The 19,850-nt window shown below is 52.1% G+C and overlaps 9 protein-coding genes across 9 annotated transcripts; 5 read left to right on the forward strand and 4 right to left on the reverse strand.

Annotated features, from left to right (window-relative positions):
• Window positions 1–76: 76 nt before the first annotated feature.
• SCP_0213950 (hypothetical protein) lies at window positions 77–4,167 on the forward strand (the record flags this gene model as incomplete). The annotated part of the gene is made up of 15 exons (XM_027755297.1): window positions 77–454; window positions 521–662; window positions 890–1,146; window positions 1,202–2,060; window positions 2,119–2,222; window positions 2,276–2,368; window positions 2,420–2,577; window positions 2,634–2,871; window positions 2,924–3,034; window positions 3,095–3,172; window positions 3,228–3,347; window positions 3,407–3,482; window positions 3,551–3,787; window positions 3,847–4,039; window positions 4,092–4,167. The coding sequence occupies 15 exons, from the start codon at window positions 77–79 to the stop codon at window positions 4,165–4,167; spliced, it is 3,120 nt and encodes a 1,039-aa protein (XP_027611098.1).
• A 546-nt stretch (window positions 4,168–4,713) lies between these two features.
• SCP_0213960 (40S ribosomal protein S12-A) lies at window positions 4,714–5,224 on the reverse strand (the record flags this gene model as incomplete). The annotated part of the gene is made up of 2 exons (XM_027755298.1): window positions 4,714–5,052; window positions 5,120–5,224. The coding sequence occupies 2 exons, from the start codon at window positions 5,222–5,224 to the stop codon at window positions 4,714–4,716; spliced, it is 444 nt and encodes a 147-aa protein (XP_027611099.1).
• Window positions 5,225–5,458: 234 nt separating this feature from the next.
• Window positions 5,459–6,849, forward strand: SCP_0213970 (WD40 repeat-like protein; the record flags this gene model as incomplete). Its single annotated transcript, XM_027755299.1, has 7 exons — window positions 5,459–5,461; window positions 5,522–5,558; window positions 5,621–5,905; window positions 5,967–6,121; window positions 6,252–6,392; window positions 6,447–6,607; window positions 6,660–6,849. 7 exons carry the CDS (start codon window positions 5,459–5,461, stop codon window positions 6,847–6,849), a joined length of 972 nt encoding a protein of 323 aa, XP_027611100.1.
• A 157-nt stretch (window positions 6,850–7,006) lies between these two features.
• SCP_0213980 (hypothetical protein) lies at window positions 7,007–7,501 on the reverse strand (the record flags this gene model as incomplete). Its single annotated transcript, XM_027755300.1, has 1 exon — window positions 7,007–7,501. One exon carries the CDS (start codon window positions 7,499–7,501, stop codon window positions 7,007–7,009), a length of 495 nt encoding a protein of 164 aa, XP_027611101.1.
• A 230-nt stretch (window positions 7,502–7,731) lies between these two features.
• On the forward strand, window positions 7,732–8,168 carry SCP_0213990 (hypothetical protein; the record flags this gene model as incomplete). The annotated part of the gene is made up of 2 exons (XM_027755301.1): window positions 7,732–7,755; window positions 7,812–8,168. The coding sequence occupies 2 exons, from the start codon at window positions 7,732–7,734 to the stop codon at window positions 8,166–8,168; spliced, it is 381 nt and encodes a 126-aa protein (XP_027611102.1).
• Window positions 8,169–8,772: 604 nt separating this feature from the next.
• SCP_0214000 (Uncharacterized amino-acid permease) lies at window positions 8,773–10,831 on the reverse strand (the record flags this gene model as incomplete). Its single annotated transcript, XM_027755302.1, has 9 exons — window positions 8,773–8,939; window positions 8,995–9,197; window positions 9,259–9,712; window positions 9,774–9,938; window positions 9,997–10,166; window positions 10,217–10,348; window positions 10,399–10,492; window positions 10,546–10,630; window positions 10,685–10,831. 9 exons carry the CDS (start codon window positions 10,829–10,831, stop codon window positions 8,773–8,775), a joined length of 1,617 nt encoding a protein of 538 aa, XP_027611103.1.
• A 1,231-nt stretch (window positions 10,832–12,062) lies between these two features.
• On the forward strand, window positions 12,063–13,769 carry SCP_0214010 (glycoside hydrolase/deacetylase; the record flags this gene model as incomplete). The annotated part of the gene is made up of 13 exons (XM_027755303.1): window positions 12,063–12,118; window positions 12,174–12,219; window positions 12,275–12,359; window positions 12,414–12,474; window positions 12,524–12,548; window positions 12,600–12,765; window positions 12,823–12,844; window positions 12,917–13,045; window positions 13,144–13,170; window positions 13,232–13,321; window positions 13,370–13,420; window positions 13,486–13,510; window positions 13,632–13,769. The coding sequence occupies 13 exons, from the start codon at window positions 12,063–12,065 to the stop codon at window positions 13,767–13,769; spliced, it is 921 nt and encodes a 306-aa protein (XP_027611104.1).
• A 1,454-nt stretch (window positions 13,770–15,223) lies between these two features.
• On the forward strand, window positions 15,224–17,622 carry SCP_0214020 (Amino-acid permease inda1; the record flags this gene model as incomplete). Its single annotated transcript, XM_027755304.1, has 13 exons — window positions 15,224–15,437; window positions 15,497–15,543; window positions 15,600–15,682; window positions 15,731–15,819; window positions 15,875–15,896; window positions 15,951–15,964; window positions 16,017–16,051; window positions 16,103–16,193; window positions 16,253–16,359; window positions 16,412–16,673; window positions 16,724–16,946; window positions 17,010–17,304; window positions 17,368–17,622. 13 exons carry the CDS (start codon window positions 15,224–15,226, stop codon window positions 17,620–17,622), a joined length of 1,737 nt encoding a protein of 578 aa, XP_027611105.1.
• A 68-nt stretch (window positions 17,623–17,690) lies between these two features.
• SCP_0214030 (hypothetical protein) lies at window positions 17,691–18,986 on the reverse strand (the record flags this gene model as incomplete). Its single annotated transcript, XM_027755305.1, has 3 exons — window positions 17,691–18,522; window positions 18,582–18,906; window positions 18,962–18,986. 3 exons carry the CDS (start codon window positions 18,984–18,986, stop codon window positions 17,691–17,693), a joined length of 1,182 nt encoding a protein of 393 aa, XP_027611106.1.
• Between the last annotated feature and the right edge of the window lie 864 nt (window positions 18,987–19,850).

Raw genomic sequence — 19,850 nt, forward strand, 5'->3', positions numbered from 1 at the left:
GTCCTCACCTTCTCCGCGACGTCTGACGCGCGTGTTGCTTGTACTGCGGCTGTCTCTCTGTGCTGCTGAAGCTTTGATGTCCTCTCCCGAGTTAAATGGTCTCAATGAGAAAGAGCTCGACGACAACTTAGCCACAGACAGTCCGGTCGAGCTGAATGAAGCTGCCGACAATGACTACGACCACACTCATTCAAGCGGGACGTCTCCGGAACTGGGTGCAAACGGAGTCTCTAATGGCCACCAAAATAGCCATGTCGATGTCACTGGTTCCGAAACGGAAGGAGAGCGCGAGGGCACAGACGAGGAGGTCGACGCTGAGGGCTCTGACGAGGATAGAGACGACGAGGAAGACGACGAGGAGCCCGCGCTCAAGTATCAGAGGTTTGGTGGAATCGCGCATAGCCTTCTTCAAAAAGATGCTGGCTCCGCACTGGCATATGCGAACCAACGGGTCGTCAGTGTTGTCCACTCGACGCATTCTGATGTTGAGTCTTGACTGTTATGTTCCCCCATACTTCAGGCACTGGGAACTCACGGTGGCATGGTGCACATTTTGGACCTATCTGGACAACATTTGAAGTCGTTCAGCTCACATTCCGCTTCTGTGAGCGACATTTCCCTGGATATCACCGCAGAGTTTGTCGCTAGTGCGTCAATCGACGGTGAGTAGCAGTCCCTCTCGATTTCAATACTGTGTGAGTGTGGTTCTCTAGTCCACCCAATGAACGTTTCATTGAAGTGAACCCATCATCTTGACAAATCCTTGTCTGAGTTATCCCATCTCAGTAACTGAGATTCAGATTTCCGCTTAGGAAATTTGTTGTGATTATGTGGAGGACTTGGATGTGTTTGCTGCTAAATCTAACATACACTGATGCCGTTCACCCAGGACAGGTCATCGTACAGTCGCTCTCTACAACTGAAACTTCCACGTTCAATATGAAACGTTCTCTGCGGACTGTGGCACTGGAGCCTAATTTTGCTAAGAGTAGCACACGGTCTTTGGTGTGTGGTGGCATGGCAGGCGATCTGGTGCTACACGAGAAAGGCTGGTTGGGCTACAAGGAGACGACACTACACTCGGGAGAGGGTCCTATCTGGCAAGTCAGATGGCGAGACAGGTTAATCGCCTGGGCAAATGACTTGGTTCGTCCCAGCTTTGATGCAAGACGCGCCTGCCACTAACACATCGAGCAAACAGGGCGTGAAAATATACGACACCGTGTCACAGACTCGTATCACCTTCATAGACAGACCAGCCGACAGTCCGCGCGCCGACCTTTTCAAGTGTACTCTCCAATGGCAAGACGACTCTACCCTGCTAATAGCATGGGCGGATCATATCAAGGTTGCACGTATCCGTGCTCGTCCGCGCAGCGTAACTACCTCCGCCTCATCACATCAACCGCCTTTCCTTGCTGAGATCACAGCGGTATTCCAGCTTGATTGTATGATTGCAGGCATAGTTTCGCATCCAACACCATCAATATCTGTTCCCCCTCCACCGGACACTGCTAGTGTCACTTCTGCACCTTCAAGGCATGCGCCTAGCTTGTCTACATCCTCTGTCGCTCCTCCTCCTTCCCTCACCTCGTTCCTTATACTCGCATACACACCACCCGACACTTCTCTCCTTACAGGGAATGAAGCCACAATGGATCGCGCAGAGCAAGCGCGCAAAGCCGCTGAGCGTCCTGACCTCCGTATCATCTCGCGCGCAGGAGAGGAGCTCGCAGCTGACGCTCTAAGTATCACCGGGTTCGAGAGGTGGAGCTGCAACGACTACGTGCTGGTGGATATCGAAGCTGGCACTGTCGTAGCTGGCAGTGGGAACGCAGGCGAGAGGTACTATCTCGTACTGAGCCCGAAGGACATCGTAGTAGTTAAGCCAAGGGACTGGAGGGACCATGTAGCGTGGTTGGTGGAGCGAAAGCAGTTCGAGGAGGCGCTAGACACGATTGAACGCCAGACGGCCTTGGGTTTAACTCTCTTACCTGGGGAGGACACGGTGAATCCTGTCCACATCGGCCAGCAATACATCGAACATTTGGTCGGCGAAGGTACGTGAGGTTCGGTTCCCGGCGTTGTTCCAGATCTGCTGACGACGTGTTGGCTCAGGCGAGTTTATCAAAGCTGCACAGTTGTGCCCCAAAGTTTGTGGACGAGACACGAAGCGTTGGGAAAACTGGATATTCGTATTTGCCCAAAAACACCAACTACAGGTTCGTGGTAACGCCAGTCGCACACCGCTACGTAACTGACACCGGCAAATCAGACAATTATACCTTATGTACCCACCGAGTCGCCGACACTTGGACACATGGTTTATGAGATGATCCTGGCTCATTTCCTTGCCCACGACCGACAAGTGCGTTAGACAGTAGCATATCTTCGATTATTACTCATCGTCTTGCCACAGTCGTTGCTGCAAACAATCAAGAGTTGGCCCAAGGGAATATATGACATCCCCGCCGTTATTGTAGCCGTGCAGTCCGAACTTGACAGAGCTCCTTCCTCATCATCATTGAGCACAACTACTCCTGATTCCATAATCCTCATGGAATGTCTCGCGGAACTGTGAGCCTTGCATCTTTTCTTTTTGCATCTTCTTATTCCTTACACGTTACATTAAGATATACCACCAACCGCCAGCCAGGAAAAGCTCTTCCATTTTTCCTTCGGCTTCGGCGTCCCAATGTATTCGATCTCATCAGAGAGAATAACCTCTTTACCGCTGTCCAAGACCAGGCACTTTTACTGGTCGAATTCGATCACGAGCTCATGGAAAAACGAAAGAAGGACGGTGAAGATGTCGATCCGGCCCAGAGCACTGCTATCACATTACTTGTGGACCACATACACTCAGTACCAGTCCGTCTGCACGTTCCCCTGTGATATATCGCTGATTTAAGTTATTGTTCAGATCGGACGGGTGGTGAGGCAGTTGCAGAGTAGGCCGTATTATCTCTACCTCTACTTAGATGCTCTGTTCAACAAGGATTCGCATCTAACGTCTGACTATGCGGATAGTCAGGTATACAGAGTTGATATCTTACACTCAGACGTCAATTACTCATGCAATCACTTTCCGCAGGTCAAGCTATACGCCGAATACGCTCCCCATCGTTTGATAGACTTCCTGCGCGCCAGCAACTATTACAATCTAGAAGATGTGCGACTCTCCTAGTGTCCTCTTGCCCTCGGTAACTGACCGCAGAATCTGCCAGGCGTATAATGTCTGTAGCGAACGCGACCTTGTCACGGAGATGGTCTTCCTTCTTGGTCGTATGGGCGACAACAAGAGAGCGCTGACGCTCATCATAGAACGGCTCGGGGATGTGAACAGAGTAGGTTATACCTTCATATCACATTCTGGCTCAGCACTAATTGTCGACGTACATTGTAGGCTATCGACTTTGCCAAGGAGCAGCATGACGATGATCTTTGGGAAGACCTTCTGAGGTACTCAGAAACCCGACCCGGTACGCGTCATATTAGTGAGACTCAGGACCAACGCTAACGTTACTTGTCTTTGTTATCTTTGTCAAAGCTTTCATCCGCGGACTGCTGGAAAATGTTGGAGCTGAGATCGACCCCATACGGCTTATCCGTCGTATCAAGAACGGACTAGAAATTCCCGGACTGAAGGGCGCCTTGATAAAGATCCTACACGACTTCAACTTGCAAATATCTTTACTGGAGGGCTGCCAGACCATACTGGAAGGCGATTGCGCGGACCTCGCGCGCACCCTCCACAAAGACCAGACTAGCGGATTTTTCTTGAGTAGTAAGCTACGATTTCGCATGTCTTGTCCCCTCATCCCGCTGAGCATGTCCGTCTCCCAGTAAAAACGATATGCCCCATTTGCAGCCTGCCGCTGCAGCAGTCCTCACACAGTCTGATCCTGTTGTACCTGTGTCGGCACGTTGTGCACGCGGACTGCGTGTACGACGGTGACGCGCTTCCTGAGCAGCTTGACCAGAATTTCGTCGACATGGGGCTGGGCGGTGACGCAGGTATTGGTGGGAAGATTGCGTTGTGAGTATTCTTTCTTCGCGTCTTCGCTCCCATCTGCTGATGCATGCTGTAGTACCGCGATGGTCAGGGCCAAGATCAACCAGGGCTGTCCGGTTTGTCATAGTAAGAGTGAAGGACTGCGGACGTAGCTTGCTCAACGGGCTCCGCGCGCGGGTGCATATACCCAGGACATTACATTGCTATGAGCTTACGGCAGGACTGCTCGAGATTGCTGATTGGATTCTCCATCTACGCACATGTCCATGAGTCAAATATGATATCTGCACTGTCAGTTTCATTTTCTCCCAGAAACACAGATATTCCTGTGTACGAGAAAGGAAACATATCTCGAGGTCCACAGATTTGCACCGCGAGCTCGGCGATTGGCGACACTCGTCCTATAACTGAATCGTCGTAACTCGTGCGCAAACATAATTATGACCGCAGATTTTGGAATCTACTACGCGTACTGATAGAGGTATAGCAATAGTGGCTACAATGATGTGAAGACCTGGGAGAAATGGAATCAGCATCATGCCAAGTGTGCAACATTAAAAGCCAGTGAGAAACGAAGTTCAGACAATGTATAATGATTCCGGATAGACTAAATCCTCAAAGAACGACGTTCTCAGTTGAGGGAGTCTGCTTGTCATCTCGAAGAGAAGACAAAGTATCAAAGAAAACCGAATACCCACTTAACGGTTCTTGAAGTAGTCAAGGAGAACGTTAAGCCCCTCGCTCTCCGTACCGTAGTCCTTGACCACGACGCACGAGCACCCGACAACCTTGCGTGGGTTACCCTCGCGATCGATCTTGCAGAGACCAGCCCAGGTGCCGAGGACCTTCGCGTCACTGACCCGGATGAGGTTGATCTTGTGCTCCGCGCAGAGCGCCTCGATAAGCCTAATGTACTCTGCCTCCGTGCAGGTCTCGACGAGGACGCACAAGTACGCCTGGCGCTTGTCGAGCGCCTTGGCGCACTCGCGGAGACCCCGCGAGAGGCCGTCGTGTACAAGGGCGTTCTTCAGGACTTGCTATTCATCGGAGCAGATTATTTAGTGGTATGCGCATCATGGGTAATCATTCACACACAAAGCTCACCTGAAGAGCGTCCTCTACGGACAGCTTGCCCTTCGGAGCTTCGGCGGGAGCCTCTACCTCGACCGGAGCCTCGTCAACTTGAATGTCATCTCCAGCGTCAGACATCCTGCAGAAATGAAGATCCTGTGTTAAGCTCAACGGTACACAAAGCAGGTGTCGAGTCGTACTTTTTTCAGATTAGAAAGAAGTTGGTGATGTCTTCGTCCGCTATCGTTGATGTGAGGAAAATTAGAGTTAAGTTGTGGCGACAAATATATGCAATTTGAACCCCGCCGGCAGTCTCCGGTGGCAGATGAAGATCTGTTGCAGCAGCGAAATGACAAGTACCTGTAACTTGCAATGGTCCGTAGTATATTCAGCATAACTCGTCCGTTTGTTGCAATTACTGAAGTTTACGCGCAGAGCCTAGCATTTTTACACGCACACGACGGCGCAGAACGTACGCATCGCACACATTGATCCTACCGGGACTTCGCGTCTTGTCTAACGCTACACCTCCAGCCCACTCTGATGCCATTTGGGGTATTACATGGACACACGACGACACTGTCCTCACCGCGTCTGCCGATGGCTCCATCAGAGAGTGGAACTCCACGTCAGGCCAGGTGTTGCGCTCTCAGCTGGCCCATACGCATGGACTCGTATCGCTCGACGTGGACTCGGCGGGGAGACGCGCATTATACAACAGTTTGGAGGGCCTGACGTGTTTGTGGAACCTGGAGAGCGGGAAGATGGAGGGGAAGTTCGAGAGTTACGTGCGGTCGGGGGCGGAGGCGATCGAGCCATGTGAGTCGTGTGTTCGCAGTCGCTTTCTAACTACACCCTTGAACCCGTAAGAATTTTGCAGCGTGGTCCGTGTCACTGGACCCTAAGGGCCAGACGTACGCGTCGACGGGCGGGTCGGGCAACGTCACGATTCACTCCGCCGCTCGCGAGTCCTTTGGCGAGCGCCGTGCGACTCTCCCCAGCGGGCGCAACAAGTTCGGCATGTTCTGCAAATATGTGGGTCCTTCGTAGGCTGCATCGTCCGCGCGTTTTGTCCGTGTCCTTCCTCTCCTCTGCAGTTCTGCTCTCGCTGTCTTTTGCTAGTTGCTTCGGCGATGGTATGGTACTGACATTACGTGTTATACAGAGTCCCGATGGGACGCGCGTGGCGATGTCTCTGGAGACTGGTCAGATATACATCTTTGACGTTGCGTCTGCGTCACTCCAATCGACCTACACGTCGCATGCTATGGCGGTGCGTTCACTGGCTTGGTCACCCGATTCGCAAGTGTGTTCACTATTCTCCCGACTCGAATACCAAGCTGACACGCGACACCATCAGCTGCTCCTAACTGCATCTGAAGACAAGCGACTCATTCTCCATGACGTCCGTGTCTCACCATCCGGAAAGCCTGGTTCCGGTGCTGTCGCGACATTTGCGGGTCATTCATCTTGGGTACTGAGTACCGACATCTCTCCAGATGGACGCCTCGGACTCTCCGGGTATGTGGGTGCATTACGCGGTCTTAATGCACTCAACCAATCTCTTCCGTAGATCTGCCGACAAAACGATAAAAGTTTGGGACCTCTCCGCTCGCGCGGCGGTGTCAACCATTCAGGATACGGGCGAGGTTTGGAGCGTGTCATGGCGCCCACGATCAGCGGCGAATAATTCGGCGGGCGCATTTGTGAGTGGTGGTGAGGATGGTGTTGTGAGGTGGTGGAGGGCGGCAGGGGCCGGCTAAGGACACTAGATCGGTGAGAGGTTGTTGGACCTTCAAAACGTATTCTTGTTCTGCGCTTAAGTGTTTGAGGTACATGACGAGAAGTACATTGTACGCTAAAGAGCGCAAGACGATCCCACTGTATACAAGCGACTATATGCGGTGTAGATTCTCACATTTACTCCGTTTTCCGTGTGTCCTCGGCTGGTCCACCAAGTCCGATGCCTGCTAGGAATGCAATCCTCATCGACGCCCCCGCATACACAAAGCCCACGCTCCCCCACTCCATCGCCGACCACCCAGCGACATTCAGAAACACGTCTGCGATGCCCTTCTCCCATGCAAGTGGCAGCATCGTCGCGAGATGCCCAAAGTCCGCGACGAGCAGACAAAAGAGGAGGCAGCGCCACGTGCGGCGCGAGGTGGTGGACGTGAGGACGAAGTGCTCGTTCAGCGCGAAGAGAAGATAGAGGTTCGAGAGCTGGTAAAGGGATATGAGGGTAGCTGTTGGCGGGGTGGTGGTGGTCGGCGACGGGGTGGAGGAGAGGTAGGCGAGGTACTCCGCAGGTCTGCCTGCGGCATAGTAGGAGCCTACCACAGCGGAAATGGGCTCGATGTAGAGGAAGAAGAGTCTGTAGAGCAGAGGAATTGTGCCCACGTCGTTGGCAGACATCGTGGTCGTCGTCGAGGACTGTTCCAGCTCGCGTTCCCACAGATCTTTGGACTTAGACCTCATCTACTTCCGCTATCGCTGCAGACTTCGATTTTCTGGTGGTTTCTACTCGTTCATCTCGGTTCGCGAGTCGCCTGCGTTGCAGAGCATGGAATAGCTCAGTAGACCGCGAACGTATTCCAGGCTTTTGACGGTGACCGCGCGACTGCAGCCCGGCGCAACGGGAGGATATGCTCCCTGCAGCTGACACCACGGTCCGTCGTGTTCTAAATCTCACTGGTGAGATGACCTTGATGCGACTGCTTCACAGGAGGAAGCTCAGGACATAGAGCCAGCTGTCGACTCTATCCCGAAGTCGCAAGCGACGCCCTTCCCGCTCCCGTGCGCTCTGATATCTATCAGTCCAGAGTGTTCCGAGCAGCAGCGGTCGGATGCGATCTACCGAAATATCCGCCTGCTCGAGCGCGCACTGGAGGAGCAGAAGATACGCATTGCTACATCGCAGACACGGTGCTTCTACCTCCAGTGCAAGCTGCGCGTTCTGCAGAGGAAGCTCGATGCCCAAAGTTTGAAGCACAAGGAGAAGGTCTGCAGGAGCGAGCTCTGCTTCATGGTTCGACGCGCGCGTAAAGCAGGAGGGAAACGTCGGAGAAGAGACCCCAGCTAAAATTTCTGACGTTCGCGTCGCCGCGCATCGTTCTAGAGACAACTTACAGATCGTTCCGAGTCACCGTTAATTCACTTTTAGAGTCAATGTGAGTTCTGGACGATGTACTAAGTGATGGTGTGCGTCTGATATTTGTCGCATTCAGTGAATCACTTTAGTCCCTCCAGATAATGCAATAGTTACAAGCAGCAGCTTTGCCAGACTAATTGTTCTGTAACACGCAATTCCGATATGATTTTTACGTGAGCTCTCAACCACACCCTCTACGCCGCACACATCTGACGCCCGCTGTAGCTTAGATAAATGCAACAATCTCTCGATATGACACTCGTATCAGTGAGCAAACGTTCGCGGGATTCTCTTCAAGGTCCTAGTCCCTTCCAAGGAGGTTCGTTCAGCAGTGGTCGCACCGATATCCGCATGTATCAGGAATAAGGCAGACACACAACAAGATCAACTTGATCCACATTCAACGAATGACTTGATTCAGCTAGAAAATTGAAAATTACCCAGAGACTCCTCCCTGAAGCATACTTACAATTGAATAATGCCGACTTATCTCTGTACGGTATCTCGGCTCATCTAGCGACGCTTAAGCTCTCTTCTACGTGGTATGCACTGACACGGACGTGTCCGCGGAATGCTTCTCGTCATATGCGCTAGCACCTTCATTGACGTTCGAGATCGGCCCAGTGAACCACTTGCGTGCGGAGAGCACCCAAGACGCTGCGGCAAAGAAAAACACGCCCATGATGATCACCACCGCGTAGTCTGTCACTGCGCGTCAGCACTAGGCACTTGCACTTCATGTGAGATAAGCACGCACTCATTGTCTGCGCGGTAGTCGTCTGTGAGGGCGGGAAGAGTAAGAGGACGACGATAAAGCAGACCCATGCTACGGCGACGATCCCGAGGGGCATGTACCACCGCCCGAGAGAGAAAGGTCCTTTCACGAGTTTGTCCCGACCTGACGTGATGCGCAGGAATATGGGGACGATGTAGGACACGTACAGACCGATGACGGATGCGCTGCAGAGGAGAAACAAGGATCAATCCTCAGTATTTCTAGAAAGCGTGATCCGCAACACACCCAGCAAGCGACGAGAGCGCTGCGGCCGAGAACCCTAGCAGGCCGCAAATCCCCGCGAGGACCATGACGAGCCACACCGCATTAACGGGCGTCTGCGTGTGCGAGTTCATGCGCTTCCACCAGCGCGAGCCAGGCAGCGCGTTGTCACGCGCGAACGCGAAGACCACCCGTGACGCGTCGACGCCCTGTGCGGCGCCCGTGACGAATTGCACGACGATAATGAAACTCCAGATCGCAAGCATGCCCCGCTTGCCGAGCACCATGTAGAAGAGCTGGCCCATCGGCAGCGGCAGCGTCGTGTCAAGTACCGCCGTGACGGACGCGGTCGCGAACGACGCAGCTATGAGCAGGATCCACCCGAGCGCTGCAGTCCCCGCGACGCCGATGAGGATAGCGATCGGGGCCGCACGCGCTGCACCTGACGTCTCTTCCGAGATGTGCGCAGCGGAATCATCTGCGTTACCGTATGATCTTAGAGCCAGATATGCACGGCACGCAGTTAATTGCAAACTTACACCCAGTCAGAGTCCACATCGGCGCAGTGAACGCGAGTAAGAACGCCCAGCCGTTATTTGTCCAGCCAGTGTTGTTCTCAAAGAGAGTGAATGCATCTGCGGTTGAGACCTTGTTATCCCCCGCGCAGACAAGTAACGCGATGATGGCAGCAATCGTCGTGCCGACTGTTTATATACACCGAACTAGGATCAACATCTCGGTGCGCAGGGACATACCACTCGCCATTGATAACCACGTAGAACAGGTTCAGCCGCGCGAGGATATTCGTGGCGGCGGAGCAGACGAAGCCGTGCGCGAAGAGGATGGCAATCAGGATACCGTAGGTGGGCCCGCTGCCGAGGTTCACCGCACCGTCAGACCCTACAGCTATCGCGGTCGTAATCATTTGGGCACTGCAGAAGGCTAAATATTCTCGGAGCGCCGGTATGCTCGGAGCACGTACCAAGTGAAGTCGATTGAGCATACGAGCGTCACTTGACCAGTGATGTTTGACCAGCCAGTGATCCAACTTGCAAGCGCGGACCACTTTGCTGGTGCTAGTTTCGCCGAAAAGTAGTAGAGCCCAGCACTCGTCCTGCAATAGTATGGGAACGCATGTGTAGAAGATCATTTCGGGCGGCTTACGGCATGGATGATGCGAGCTCGGCCATGCATGCAGCGACAGTCAGCACGAACAAACTTGGAATTAACCAGCCAAACACCATGCCGACATGGCCGCCTGGTATACAATTGTTATTGAGGAATGTTTAGCGGAGATGCTAGGATACTAACCTGACACAAGGGGGAACGAGAATGTCGACGACACGGAGGCGACGACACCCATGATAGAGAAGGCAAACGCCACTGTCTCGATGAGCTGCAGGAGGGTGAGCACTTCCACGAATGAGCAGGACGCTTCGGGCATACGCACAGAAAATTCTCGCTTGAATTCTGACTTGTATCCGAGCTTCGCGAGCAGGACATCATCGGAATGGCGTATCTCCTCCAAGGCGACGTTATCATTATGGACAGCATGAGTAGTGGTTGTGGCCTGTTTCTCTCCCTTGATGTCGGACATGGTGGGGTGCTCGCTGCGACCTCGCAGAAGGTGGAAGAAGCAGAAGATACAAAAGCCGAGCGCTGGCGTTGTCCACGGCCATGAGTCTATCGCCAGCGCGGGAGTAATAATCTAGAGGACCCTGATAACTGGCGATGGTCGCTGACAACCACGGAGGCAGGCATTCCGGGCGTCTTCACACACGCGATAAAGCCACTCAGCATATCACTTGACGGCTTATCGTGTCCCAGGGATGCCAACATCAAATTCTTGCCAAGCGAATGGCCGTCCGGTAAGAACTTGAATAGCTCTCATAAATGGAGCTTGTTCGAGACACGTCGGCAGGCACCACAAGACACGTTATAGCTGAGAGTTGTTGGGGTATGGGTTCCCGACGAGGGTCGACAGCACTGCAACCAAACTGTAAAGATCGCCGAGATGGGATCTCCATCACGAACTTCTCGTGCGCGCGCGCTCCGGAACAGATGGTTCTCGTCCAGACCGTGGCCTGAGCAAGAACATGTCAAACTTGTCTCCTCGGAGGAATCATGAACTGGCTGGAGCAGAGGCAGCAGGAACACGCGAGAAACATACAATATGTTTTTTGGGCGGGTATCGTTCTGGCCGAATTCCGGGGGCTCAGGCTGAAGGTCATATCTCAGAGGGCCTGATAGCGGAGCTGTCGTGTAATGTTTCTAGTCAGATGATTTTTCGTCCGATGCAAACATTACTGTACCTAGCTATGGTGGTCACCACCAACTTGGCATCACGAACGAACCTCACCGCGCGGTGCGCCACAGACGTGTCAGTCACGTGACCACATATGTTATCGTCTATCATCTTCAAGTAATTGCGTGAGTGGCTTTCCCACTTGTCCATGCGCACTGTAGCTGTTTTTATACATCTACGACATCTCGTGAGGACCAAACATTTGAAGGTCTGATTTTACGCCTTGCGCGAGGTGTAAACACTGCTTTTGTTGCAGTTGATTCTCAACAGGTGGGCGACAGGGATATTTGCAGACCCACCCGATGCGCACCCAAATTGAAGCCGGGTACGATTAGCCAAAGTCCAGAAACACGGTCGTATCTGTGTAGCTAGGCACCAGCGCTCCCAGGTGCTTCTACGAGTGACATCACGCCCTTATCGTTTCTGTCTTCTGTCATCGGTATCTTTGGCCTATCAGGCCGCGGTAGCTCTCTGGACGGCGTGAACCAGCCATATCTCGGTTGCTAGATTCACTCACCCAAACATGCCTCGACGAGTGCTCATTGGATTTGGGGTCGATGTCGACGCCGTCTCTGGTTGGTAAGGACCCGCCATGGCCTTCCCGCTCTGGAATGACACATTGAGATTCGTACAGGCTGGGGTCCTATGGGGGCGAAGACTCGCCCTTGGACATATCGAGAGTAAGTTAAGGCTCGGAGGTTACTTGTGAATTTTGATTTGAATTATATCGTCCAGGGAATGTACTCAGGCGAAGTGGGCGTACCCCGCCTGCTCAAGCTGTTCAAGAAATATAATATCAAGACGACGTGGTTCATACCAGGCGAGTTGTTGACTTCCTTGGGTAGTAGAAATTGATACTGATTCGGTATCGCAGGTCACAGCCTTGAGACGTTCCCGGAGCAGATGGCCGCCGTGAGGGACGCTGGCCACGAGATGTACGTATCTCGCCATACCACGGTCACCATTCACCGAGACTTCTCTCAGCGGACTGCACGGCTACTCGCACGAAGTAAGTGCCCCTCTCCTCAGTAGCAACGCTGTTAGCTAAGAGGACTCCCAGAATCCCGTCGCAATGACGCTCGAGCAGCAGAAGGATATTTTGGACCACACGTACAAGCTCCTCACCGATTTCAACCACGGCGTCCCGCCGAAGGGCAGCGTCGCCCCGTGGTGGGAGACAAGCAGTGAGGGCACAGACCTCTTGTTGGATAAAGGCATTGAATATGGTGCGACCCAATTCCGCGTAATCACGACATACACCTGAACGTATCTGTTGCGCGCAGATCACTCGAACATGGCCCACGAGTGCGTATATCATTGATGCCTTGCTAGCAATCACCGTATTGATCTGTCGAATATTCTGCGTCACAATCGCAGTTCCCAGGCGTCCTATCTGCGTGATCAAGATCGCTGGACCAAGATTGACTACAAGGCTCGAGCCGAAACGTGGATGAAACCGCTCATACGGGGGAAGCAGACGGGATTGGTGGAGATACCGGCGAACTGGTGGGCCTGTTTTTTCTGCTGTCGCATTGTACCTTCAGTCTACTGGTCTGCTAGGCTTGATGGGTGCACTGGCTGATTGTTCTTTGCCGGGCTCACAGGTACCTCGACGACCTGCCTCCTATGATGTGAGTTGTACCAGACCGCTTCTGATTCTTCCGGCCTAAGGTCATCTTCACCTCGATGTAGGTTCATCAAGTCAAGCCCAAATTCACACGGCTGGGTGAATTCGCGAGATGTCGAGCAGCTTTGGAAGGACATGTTCTCCTACCTGTACAGGTAAGGCACATTTCTGATAACAAGACACTGACGTGCCAATGGACATAGGGAAGAGGAAAACTTCGTTTTTCCGATCACCATTCATCCTGATGTTAGCGGGTACGTCTCGGTCCAATTCCATCAGTGTGGCTTGACAAACCAATGACAACCAATGTGACCTGCAGTCGCCCCCATGTCCTATTGATGCTGGTACGTTATCGACTTCATCTCCATGTTTTCCGGTCATCTTCTATCTCCATATACACATCAACGAGCCAATCTCCGTCTTACGGGGGATTCCTGCATGCTGACCTACTTGGCTATCCGACAGGAACGCTTCATCGAGTGGGTGAACACGCACGCCGACGTGCATTGGGTGCGCATGATCGACATGGCGAACGAGTTTCGCGCGAATAACGCTCCGCCTGCGGGCGCCCGCATGCCTGCTGGATTTCAGAACTTGCAGTGAGCTCGTGTTGGATCGTATCTTGGCGCCACATGCGCTCGCTCTGCCCCGTGTTGGACGGGCGGTAAGAAGAGAAGATGAAAGAAGAGACGTGTAAGCAGCCTGTATAGTACTGATGAGATGAATGAGCAAATGAGTTCGTTTTGGTATAGTGGTCACTCGCGTGGATGGGGCAACTGTGAATATGACGAGGAATCAGTCATTCGCGAAATTGAACTAATCACGCCAAGGACGACGCACCCTCTGTATGCACGAATACCTATATTGGATGCGCACTCGTCCTTATTCGCATAATGCGTCATACGCGTGCACGTTGCAAGTGCATCGCATGCAATAGCACTTCTGAATGTGATTTTTGTTTGTGCAAGAAATTCGCTGCGATGGTATCTGAAGTGTCTCTGAGCCTTATCGCGAAGCATTCATTTCTGTGAGGGGAGCCACGGATGGATGGTAGCATGAATTGTGCTGGTGTTGCATTGTACAGAGACAAACCAAGTCGACGTAAGTCTACAGTAGAACAATTTAAGGCATGTTACCGTTCATGCGTACATTTTCGCCGCGATACACCATACTCTCTGGATGCTGGATAGTCTATGGACAGGGATTATATTACGGTAGGTGGTATGGACCATAAAACGGACTATGCGAGCCGTAAAGTTCAATCGGGTATATGTTATAGTGGTGATAGGAGAGGAGGCTTAGGTGTAGTAATGTTCTCGAGTAGACTCGTAACCATAACCTAGCAGGATGCCGTTGCCTGAAGGAATGGGTACAAACCGATGGAAATCCTTGAGGACAGACAAAGCTGAACAATGACTTCAGTCAAAATTTGCGTGTGTCCATAAGACTGACGTCGTGGACATGCACCTCAGGTATTTACCGTAGCTTCAGCAACCCGCAGGGAGCAGTACTTCATTCAGAACTGTAAGGATTGATACATTTCCATTGGGCTAGTGGAATCATTGGAAATGCAGCAAGCCCTACAATTCTATGATGTCTGTGAACAAGTCGACTTTCGTTGATCAGTGCAGAATACCGTGTCCCAACTGGTCACTACCCCTTATTTCGTCACGACTCTTCACCGGCAGACTCTACTCACCCGCCAAGCTTGATGCCATGACATCAGACATTCAAGGTGACACTGATAGTCTGAACGCAGCGAAGTCCATGAATACAAAGGTAAAAGCCCTTGGAATCAGAGAAGCGCCAACGATGGTCGCAAACTGGAGCGTGAGTAAATCAACCATTTCGGTTTCAGAAGAATCTGCGCTCACCATCCCATTATATGGACGTCAAGTCGCCCCAGATTACGATATCGACATATCGGTATCCGTTGACGTCTTTGGATCAGAACGTTGATGGCATGCTTCTCATGAGCGCTCGCAGAATTCAAAGGAGCATTTGGCTCGACAACTGCGACCTAGGTCCTCCTCGTCTTCACATACTATGCAGCTGTGATGACAACGGCTCCTCCCTCTCACGTCGTGGTGTCAGACACCGAGCCCAAGGTGGACATCGACAGCAAAGTTGATGATGTCCTTGCGATCCCCTCCCTTGCTGCTAGCGACAATGTAGTGCAGAAGTCGTGGTGGCAGAGGATTATCAGCGGCAACGCAGACGCAACACATGATACTAAGAGGGCCATGAGTAGCCGTCACTTGATGATGATAGGTACGAAATCCTATGGTCGAACAATGCACTGAGCCAGATCGCCGATCTTTGTGCAACAGCGATCGGTGGAACGATTGGGACTGGCATCTTCCTTAGTGCGGGATCTGTGAGTACAATTCGCATACTTCAGTGTTTTCTCTGAAATCAAGTGATTTGCGATAGGCTGTAGCCACTGCAGGGCCTGGAAGTGCACTTCTGTCCTACATTATTGTCGGTCTGTTCTGCTATGCGGTCGTCATTTCATTGTAAGTCTGCGGGATTTCTGAGCAACGTCTAACGCCGAAGGATCGCAGGGGAGAAATGGCGGCTTTTATCCCTGTGTCTGGAACTTTCGCCGTGTTTGGGACTCGGTTTATATCACCTGCTTTGGGATTCACTCTTGGTGAGCTGACTCTGCGGAGTGTCCGGCTTGTCGTTACTTACATTGCTACTGGCAGGCTGGAATTATTGGTTGCAATGGTGAGTAGTTGTTGCTCGTTTGTACTGTCACTAGTGACACTCACTGGTGTGTAGGAGCCTCTCCATTCGTGCGTAAGCATCATATTTGACCGCTATTGTTCTGACATTCGAAGCATGCAGCGAGTGAGCTGACAGCAGCAGCAGTCATCCTTCAGGTAAGGATATACACTGTTATGCCGACCTTATCTCCTGATCCCCACTACCAGTTCTGGACCGCGCGACTGCAAGCATGGGAATGGGCTTTGGTCATCATCGTACCAATCTTCGCTATGCAATTAATACACGTACGAGTATATGGTGAGTGTCTCGCGTTCAATGAGAGAGTTGAATAGCTGAGGAGAGATTCATGCTGCAAGGTGAATCTGAGTACTGGTTCGCGCTGATCAAGGTCCTCCTGATCATTGTCTTCATCTTCGTCGGCTTGATATACGACTGGGGAGGCGTCCATGGCCACCCAGGTCCGGTGAGTGTATCTGTCTCTCGCGGACTCAGCAGTGACATAAACTTGCGACCAGGGGCGCTCGAACTTCCAGGACGGACAGGCATTCATCGGGGGCTTCTCTGCGTTCGCGCAGACGTTTGCATTCGCATTCTATTCGTACGGTGGGGTTGAACTCGTCACGCTCGCGGCAGGCGAGTCAGCGAGCCCGCACAAGACCGTTCCGCGCGCAGTTCGAGCAACCTTCTTCCGCATTGTCTTGTTCTACCTTTTGACGATCCTGACGATCGGTTTGTGCATCAATCGGGCGGACCCAACCTTGTTGAGTGCAGCATATGGTATGTCTTCTCTGAAGTCTGAAAGCCGGAGCTCAGCTGACGAACAGCAGAGTCGGACGTTACCGCCTCCCCTGTCACGGTTGTCTTTGTACGCGCAGGGTTCAGGACCGCTGCACATGTCGTCAATGCTGTCCTGCTTACGGCCGTCCTCTCTGCGACAAACTCATGCTTTTACGCCAGTTCGCGCATGCTTTTGTCGCTGGCCCGGAATGGACAGGCGCCCCGCGTATTTGGCTGGGTGAACAGCCGCGGCGTCCCAGTACCAGCTCTCCTGTCAGTCTCTCCCGCTCCCTTTTCCGGTTGGCTATATTGACAGGAACTGCTTCTCTACTCCAGGATGTCACTCGCGGTATCCTTCCTCACGTTCCTGACGACCATATGGGGTGAAGGAATTGTATTCACCTGGCTTCTTGACCTTACCGGAATTTCCGCGCTCCTCGTCTGGGGTTCAGTGGGTCCTATATCGTTGCGTTTCCGCCAGGCTTGGCGTGCACAGGGCCGCGTGCTTGACGATCTCGCGTACATCCAGCCACTCTTTCCGCTACTACCAGTAGCTACAATTATAATTGCGGTCTTGATGTTCGCGGCCGACGGTTATGCTGCAGTAGCTGAGCAGCCTTTTAATCCAAGGGTGCGTTCGAGCTATCGCTCTGATCTGAACCAATGAGAGACTGATGGTATATATGGCGTTCAGAACGTGGTAGCGACGTACATTGGTGTCGCTCTGTATGTAATCCTCTACGCAGGTTATACGCTCTACGAACGATTTTGGTTGAAGAAGACGGCGCACTTCGTACCTCTCTCGGAAGTCGATCTCGAGACAGATGCAGTTTGGGGTCGAGGAGAGGGGCAACGCAACCGAGAGTACGACAGAAATGAAAAGAGGTTGGACGATGTTCACGACGGGTGGCGAGCTTGGCTGGGGAAGGTCGGCCGACATGTCTATTGAGTCGCACGTCTGCCAGCCGAGAAGCGACACTTGAGCAGGGGGAATGTACATCACAATATGTGAGTGTATCAGGAATGATTTTCTTGTTCTGTGGAAACCTTTCGGAGTGTCCCCATCATTCTGAGAAAACGTGTAGGAGAGGCTGAAACTCCCTTCCCCGCAGCACCAATGAAGGCCGTCAGCGATCCTTTCGCGAGCCCGTGATTGTATTCGCCTAGGTATTTGACCACAGTCGGCGCTTTGAGCCCTGTGATCCGCGTAATCGTGTAGCATAGCTCGCTATCTTGTGTAAATGATTTGGAGTCCATGCATGCATGATAGACACCGAGAAATGTCTGGGCGCGGCCGTTAGCCGTGAGTAAGTGAGGACGGATGAAATAGCGATATGGTTTAGCGACATAGACGACGCGTGGATGTGTTGCCAATCTTTCCAACGTGATGTCCGGATGAGAGAGCTCGAGGCCGATACGGGGAGACCGATAGATAGTAGCACTGCTCTGCGTCCGTGATGGCTGCACGTGCACTAGGTGCAAGCACGTTGTCCTTGTCTCACTTGAGGCAGATATAAGGAATGCAGAAGTATCTCCGCTCCATTTGTCTGTAACCAGTTTGGCTATATTCGAAGCTTCACTGACACGGAGCAATTCATCTACGAGGAGTGATGGCCCCGAGATTATTGTCGAGTCAGACATCCTCCGTAGGGTACGCAAAAGAACGCCTCCACGAAGCAGAGGAGGGTCGAGCATCTGACTGGTAGATTCAGTGAAAAATCGAGATTTGGGCGTTGCAGGAGCCCCTATCGTTAGGTCCAACCCTTTGCGCGTCCCACCTCTGTATCCGCCTGCAGCTGTCACACTGAGCTGCGAGACACGAGCCTTTCGAGGTGCGCGATGAAAATACCTGAGGTAACATATGACACTGCCTAACCTTGAGAAAAACATATGAAGATGGATGCGTACCAGTTCCCGCTCTGCTTCTGCTCGTCGCTCCCATGTGTGAAAGGATCTTCATGACAACTTGATTTGTGCAAGTAGAATTCCACCTCAAGGATCTCGAATTCTGTACGCGTCTCTGGAGACGCCGCCAACAGTCGATACTCGTGAAAGAGTGCTGAAGCAATGTTATCAAAACGAGAGCAAATAGCGTGGTCCGATTCGAGAGAGGTGAAGTCCAAGAGTTCTGGGAGAGTGAATCCAGAAGCAATATGTGGTGATCCTGACCAGCTAGAGCCATCCTGTAAAGACGTGTCTAACTTTGAAACTTTGTGGGGTGTTGCTACGCAGCCTTTGGGTTCACTCTCAGCTTCGGAGCTCTACCTATCAAGGTCATGATGACTCACTGGACGATCGCTGTCTTTTCACCATGACATACAGACTACAAGAAAAACATTCAGATAGGAACAATCAATAAGGAGGTCGTACCATCAACCTCGTGATATGTAATCGACAGGACGATCGCTCGAGATTCAAGTTGTCAGTTCGCGTGACAATGAGTTGTGACACTCACGTGAAGTGACAGTTCGTGACACCATCAGTGATCGCGCCAAATCCGGCGTGTCGCTTTCCCTAACCTCTGGAGCAGTGTAAGCTGCTGTGAATGCTGCGGGACTATCATTCCTTTCTCTGCCGAAATACTTCGCGCGTAGAAGATCTGAATTGTAGTACAACCGGCGTTATCTGTTCGTGATGGCATTGTCACCGGCGGATGATCTCGGTGTACTTAAGGTTGGGCTCAGCCATAACCATCCGGTGTCACGTGCAGAAGACTTACATTGAAAATCTAAAAACTTCGCGGGCCGGCACTCTTTCAGAGAACGACAAACGATGAAATTTCGAGATTCTTAGCAACTAATTTTCATCGTTTGAAGATTTGATGTCCATCCAGTTGTTCCAATGCAATTAGATTTACAAGATAAGTGGGATGCACGTGACATTGGAGGGATATGGCTGAGCCCAACCTTATCTGGAGATGCTGGCCGGTATCTGGGTGCCGAACGCAGCCTAAAAGTCTTCATTTCTGGCCAACATGATGCAGTCATTCAGCTCGCAATTTGGCGGAATCTCATTTAATAATGCTGTCTCTGCTCTTGAGTGCATGGCAATCGACAGGGCCTCCAATAAATTCGTTGAAGATATTCTGACCAGCGATCTCATCTGCGACGTTATGCTGTCTTGCTGTTCTCCAACATCCGTACTTCGATTGTCGAGGATTTGCCGTGCTGCGACTCG

The sequence above is a fragment of the Sparassis crispa genome (assembly GCF_003851025.1).
Source record: "Sparassis crispa DNA, contig_000001F, whole genome shotgun sequence".
Taxonomy (NCBI): Eukaryota; Fungi; Basidiomycota; class Agaricomycetes; order Polyporales; family Sparassidaceae; genus Sparassis; species Sparassis crispa.